This window comes from Pterocles gutturalis, unplaced genomic scaffold (assembly GCF_000699245.1).
Source record: "Pterocles gutturalis isolate BGI_N339 unplaced genomic scaffold, ASM69924v1 scaffold14421, whole genome shotgun sequence".
Lineage (NCBI taxonomy): Eukaryota > Metazoa > Chordata > Aves > Pterocliformes > Pteroclidae > Pterocles > Pterocles gutturalis.
Genome location: NW_010098028.1, coordinates 867 through 6962, shown reverse-complemented (window position 1 = coordinate 6962; position 6096 = coordinate 867). Strand labels below are relative to the sequence as shown.

The following is a 6096-nucleotide window of genomic DNA, read 5'->3' as shown; positions in this document are numbered from 1 at the left end:
GACCTTCTCGAGCGGGTCAGTGAGCTAGAGCGAAAATCGGCGACAGAACCAAAGAGTGTCTGCTTTAGGTGACACTGAGCAAGGCCAAGTGGCTTTAAAAGCCCTGCGGAGTAACCAGGACCTTCTCGAGCGGGTCAGTGAGCTAGAGCGAAAATCGGCGACAGAACCAAAGAGTGTCTGCTTTAGGTGACACTGAGCAAGGCCAAGTGGCTTTAAAAGCCCTGCGGAGTAACCAGCCGCGTTAGGACAAGCTCGTAAACGCCCATCCGAACAGTGCCCGTCTGTAGGCTACACCCGGGACATCTCCACATCTCCGTGCCTTCCCACGGACATCCCTCTTTCCCACGGACATCGCTGCAGAGGCAGTGGGTCGAGAGTTTCCCGCTGCATGCGGAACCGCTGCTGCTGTTCATGGCCAAACCACTGCTGCTTTGGATCTGATCTTGCTCTTTTTCAAAGCAGCAGGTTTCCTATTTCAGGTTCCTCACTGATGTGCTCTGTGAGACTTGCTGGCAGAAGCCTCCTGCTGTCCCTTAGAGGCCTTTTTAGTGTCATATTTTTTCTTATAAAAGAATGGTATCTATAGAGGAAATGCTGTGCGTGCATCTCTCTTCTTCACTTCTTTCTCCTTACTAATTGCCTGTAAGTCATGTTCAGACCTGCTCTTAGCAGGCCTTCCCTCCTGCAGAGGGAAGCTTGGCTTAAAAATCCATGCAGAGTAGTAACTTCTAACTGTTCTCTGTAACTCATTATGTTACCTGAGTTTATAGCCTCTAATTGTAATCCCTAGGAGGGAACCACCCTTCTTGTTAGCTGCTCTTCAATTGGCTTAGCTAAAATTTAAATGTATAGCTTCCTCTTTGGGTGGCCAGGTGAAGCAACCCCTGGCTCTGTGTGTAATGTACTCGCACATGGCACACCTTGAATCAGCAGCTGAGCTTTGTCTCTGCTCGCTTTTGAGCGCAGAGGCTTAGGGCGTGTGTGAGGATGACATGAACAATGGGCTTCTTGCCAGAAACGGCCACAGAGGAAGCTCTGTTCCCAAAGGATCCTTATTAGGTAGATGAGACCAGTCTGGTCACTCAGGTCAATTCCATGAAAACATCTGTTCCTCCAACAAGTTGTGTGTGTTTGTAATCCTCCTGCCAAATGCCTTCCCTCACACCAAGCCAAGAGCCAGGCGCTCTGCTCGTGCGCTGCTGTGTACATGCCTGATCCAGGGAGCGCTTTTGTGGACACAGAATGGAGAGAATTTTTGACCCCCTATAATTTACTGAATATCAGATGCTGTGCGATGCTGTTCAATCAGGTCGGAGTTCTTTGAGTTCATGTGAGGAACAGGAAAATTTCAGATGCTTTATAGTTTCTTCTTGGCTCACTGAAATGCAGGCAGCTTGGGTGGCTAAAGGAGACACTGGTGTTATCTTGCATCTGCTATTCTGAATGGATGAGTGAAGAGACAAGTATTTTCTCTCTCTCCTCTCAACATAACTACTTTTGTTAATTTTGAGTAAAAGTGTTATTTCTTTTTCAGCTGCTAATTCTGGGATCAGAACTCAAATGTGCTGCTACTTGAGTAGTCATTTGAAGGCACCAGTGTTTCTGGGAGGTTCTGGGTGAATTCTGTTTTCAGAGGTTATTTCCTTACTCATCTGGTCTGGTCAAAAGCATCTTATTTTTCTTTATCTTCCTTTGACACTTGAACAAGTGATAGGGTGGAGAGAAGTGCAGGAGGCACATGAGAAGCAGAAGCATAAACTAACTTTATCTAGAAATACCACTGTGCCTGTGTGTGTTACACCTGAGAACTCATCCATGTGGAGCTAATCCCTCAGGGAGCAGGGCACAGGTGGGAATGCAAAGCTGAGCCTGTTCCTATGGGAAACGTGCCCTCCGAGCACAGGCAATGCCACACACAGAGCAGCTGCGATGCAGGTGTATACACCTCGGGAGTGTTGCAGCGATGTGTGGATGCCTTATGTATCCCATAAGGGCAAGTGCCAGGTACCTGGGGTGGTTGTATATTCCTTGTCCTTGATGCTGGTCTAACAGAAAGAGAGTAGAAAAGTCAGTCATGAAGCCAAATCTTTTATGCCTTTGTGTCCCCACACAGATGTGTGATCTGGGTTTTAAAGGGTGAGAATTCTTGCACTGAAACAGTGCACAATGTGTCTCTGAATTAGTGGGAGGGAACGTTCACAAATGTAGGACTGGCAGCTTGTCTTTGGCCCACTGAGATAAAATCTTCCCATCTTAGGACTTGCCTTCTATAAAGAACTGTTGAGTGAGCAGAAAGCTTTCTTGTGAAAGTATGGGATGGAAAGTCAGCATACATCTAATAAGTATGGAAATAGTGGGAAAACATTGTCATAGAACTAGTATATCTCTTGTGTAGTGTATAGGGGCAGCATTCCCTTCCGACCACACAAAGAGAAAGCAAGTGGGGTTTGTGAGACTTTAAGCTGTGACAGCGAGGAGGCTGTTTGAGCTAATTTTCTTGCAGGCAGTAGCTGTCCTGCAGCAGATAGGCCATGCTGGGGGCACAGGAGTGGAGATGGGTAGTCTGGAGTCCCCATGCTGCTGTGATAGCTTCCCCAGTGTGACCAAAAGGCCAGATTATGGGAGATTATGTAGGAAAGCAGGCTGTGGGGAAAAACAAAAAAGCAGCAGCAGACATGAGGGAAAAGCCTTCAGGCTTACACTTTGCACTACAGGGCACAGTGAATGTACAGAAATACTGTGGGAATACAGAAATCTTTAATAACTTGCCAGGGCCTGTGCAGCAGGACAAAGAAACATCCATTTGGCCTTCATGACAGCAGTGGGAGAAAATGGCTGGGGAAGGCAGTGGTCTGACCTTGTGTAAAGTAAAGCCCTTGAACAAGTGTTGTCACTTTTCTTGCAGGTGATTGCCCTTGTGATGGATTCCTTCACAGACACTGATATCTTCAGTGACCTTCAGGATGCCTATAGCAACCGCAGAGTCCCTGTCTATATCCTTCTCGACCAGGACTCTCTACCCCATTTCTTGGAAATGTGCAAGAATTTAGGAGTTTGTCCTGAGCAGGAAAGTGTAAGTACTAAACCTGGGTGGGTGTGGTTTGTTTTTATTTTTTGTTCTACAGTTTATAGTTATATCAAAGATACCCTTCGGTAAGACATCAGCCTCTCTTGAAAGGCCAAAGCATCCTGTCTGTTTCAGAACTGATTTAAAGGGGGTTTTCTGAAATATTTCTCAGCTTCTGAAGATCAAGGCTCAGTATCACAGGGTTTAAGTAGAGTCTCTAGTCCAACATGTGAAACTGTTCACAAACTTGTTGAAAACCATGCAGAAAAGGCACATCTACTCTTACCCCACGCTACCCATATGTAGGAGCTACAGCCACGCTATGCGACAACCCGGAGTGCTGGATGGAGTGCGCACTGTGATCCTTGTCCTGAAGGGGCAACAATTTTCAGACATTAACTTTGCAAGATCTAAGTAGCTTCATTCTTTGTCTCAAGGAACGGCTTGCTAAGGAGAACAGAACCACAGGAAGCTCAAGGGTGGTATGGAATCATAGAATGGTTAGGGTGGGAAGGGACCTTTAAAAGGGTTTGGATAAGGTGACCTGGGTGATTTAGTTAATTGTTCTGTGTATAAGTTGACGTGGCTGTGTTATGACCTTTAAAAGGGTTTGGATAAGGTGACCCAGGTGATCTAGTTAATTCCTCTGTGTATAAGTTGACATGGCTGTGTTACGGCTTGGCTTGGTCAGGCTTATCTTCACCTCAGTGAGAGTTTCTCTGGACAGGGAAACACTCAGAGTTTTGTGAGTAGTAATTAATTAGAACTGGCTGAGCTCTCCACAGACTCTCCCAATCCAACAGAAATTTAGCACTGTGTAACTACCACCACTCACATGCAGACAACGCTAGGAAGTTCATTTTATTCCTTTCCTCCATAGCATGCGTAGCTGCTTTTAGGTAGAATTGTTAATCAAAACTTTTTGGAAGTTAACTTAAATCTGATGTTACTTTTTCCCTTCTTTTCTGGAACAGATGATGAGAGTTCGAACTCTCACTGGGAACATATACTACATGAGGTCGGGTGCCAAAATTGTTGGGAAAGTCCATGAGAAGTTCATGTTAATTGATGGCATCAGAGTGACGACAGGCTCCTACAGGCAAGTACTGCGTTGTGCTGGTGCCTGATGAAGCTATGGAAAGGGGGAGTTTCTGACAGAAGGGTGTAGTTAGTAACTTTGCTGTTTGCTGCTATTGATGAATGCCAATGGCAAGGGGACTAGCTGAGTGTAAGTGGGACTACCACAAAACTGGAAACAGCTTTGGAAAAGTGGTTTACACAACTTGTTCCTAGCAAGGCACTTGGCCATGGCTAAATAGAGCTCTTTGTGAAGAAGAGAGAGTGAATTGTCTGACTTAATACCTTCTCTATGCACAGCACTTCTAAGCTGAGTCTTGCTATCTGTAACTGCATGTGTTGAAGTGTACTGAGATTAACTGTGAGTCTTGGCTTGTTTTCAATAGTTTCACATGGACTGATGGGAAGCTGAACAGCAGTAACCTGCTGCTGTTGTCAGGTCAAGTGGTTGAACAGTTTGACCTCGAGTTCAGGATTCTTTATGCCCAGTCGATGCCCATCAGCCCGAACTGGCCATCCAGCTGCAGGAACAGTGGGATATTTGATCACCTGGCGAGCAGAATAGAGTCCCCTAAAGAATATACTGTGGAAGGCAACTTGAGAGCAGAATTTGCCAGATTGTCTAGTACTCCAAAGAAACTGCTGAAAGAACTAGACCTGGCTGCAGATACTCCTGGAGGCAAACCCTGTAACCTGGGGAGTTCTTGCCTCTGTGAAGACGAGTGGTTCAGCGACCAAGAGGCCAGAGTGGAACGGAGAAGCACATCGACTCAAACTGGCCCATGGGAAGAGAAGCCTGTAGCGACCGCATGTAATGCTGCCACACAGACCAACACTGTAACGGCAGAAACTGGCACTCAGGCTTCTGTCACTGCTAGAATGACGGGCACTCAGACTTCAGTTCTGCTGAAGACTGCAGTGACACAGACGAAGGAAGATGAGCATACAGAAACACCCCTGCTTCACAGAAAGTTGTCAAAAGAAGGATCTTATCTCTCTGGAAAGGCTGTATCGAGTTCTAGTCTGCGTTCATTGTCTTCATCATCATCCCAATGCTCTCTTGCAAGCTCCACCGGCTCACTGTCTTCTCTCCGGTCATTTGAATACTCTAGTGGTCACAGGGCAGAATATTTCCAAAAACTGCATAAGGAGAGGCAATTCCACTACTGCACTATCAGGTCAAAGCTCAGCCACATGGTGGATATCCTGTCCCGGAGGCGACGTGTGCCTGAAAACTACATGACCCAATACAGCGGAAGATGCAATCTGAAACAGAGGCGTGACATCAGTGCCAGCCTGCGCAGCCTGCGGGACGTTTCGGTCTTTTCTCTGAACAAATGATTTTTGCACTGAACACAGAACACAAAAGCTCCAGTCTCAAATTGTAGTCACTTTGTACCTGCGGATTCTTCCACTTCCTTCCAGCACTTTCACTTTTTTAATATGTGTGTACATCGCTCTCCAGCACTTTGTTTTACACTATGCAATTTAAGCAATAAAAAAGTGGTTTCTTTATACTGTAACTACTTGCATGTTCCTCTTGCATGTTCCTCTTGTATGCATTAGTGGTGAATGTTCATTTTAATTGTGAATGCTTAACCTGAGAAGTAAATTTATTACTGCTTTCTAGTGTTGCTAAAGCTCTGGCTTTAATTTATGGAAGCTTGGGAAAATCTGAGTCAGACTGATCTTGCTCAGAGTGTCTTTGGAGATTTAGCTTACATCAAGGTATACTCAATATTTTTTTTCTTTTTAATATCGGCTGTTACTTCTACTTTATCTTTGGCATGAGGGGGAAACAACTCTTGTAAAAATTCATAAAGCTAATTTTATTCTAAGTCTGACTTCAGTGATATATACACTACTTACCACTAAAGTTGTGGAGGGTCTGTTGGAACAGCTGGATGTTCTTATCTCCAACTGTATCCTTTTCCCATTGTTTAAGCCTTCTG

At 45.3% G+C, this 6096-nt stretch overlaps 1 protein-coding gene across 1 annotated transcript; it reads left to right on the top strand.

Annotated features, from left to right (window-relative positions):
* Positions 1-2905: 2905 nt before the first annotated feature.
* Positions 2906-5485, top strand: FAM83D (family with sequence similarity 83, member D; the record flags this gene model as incomplete). Its single annotated transcript, XM_010087509.1, has 3 exons — positions 2906-3073; positions 4042-4166; positions 4531-5485. Coding segments are annotated over 3 exons (1248 nt in total), but the record flags the coding sequence as incomplete, so codon positions are not given.
* Positions 5486-6096: the final 611 nt, after the last annotated feature.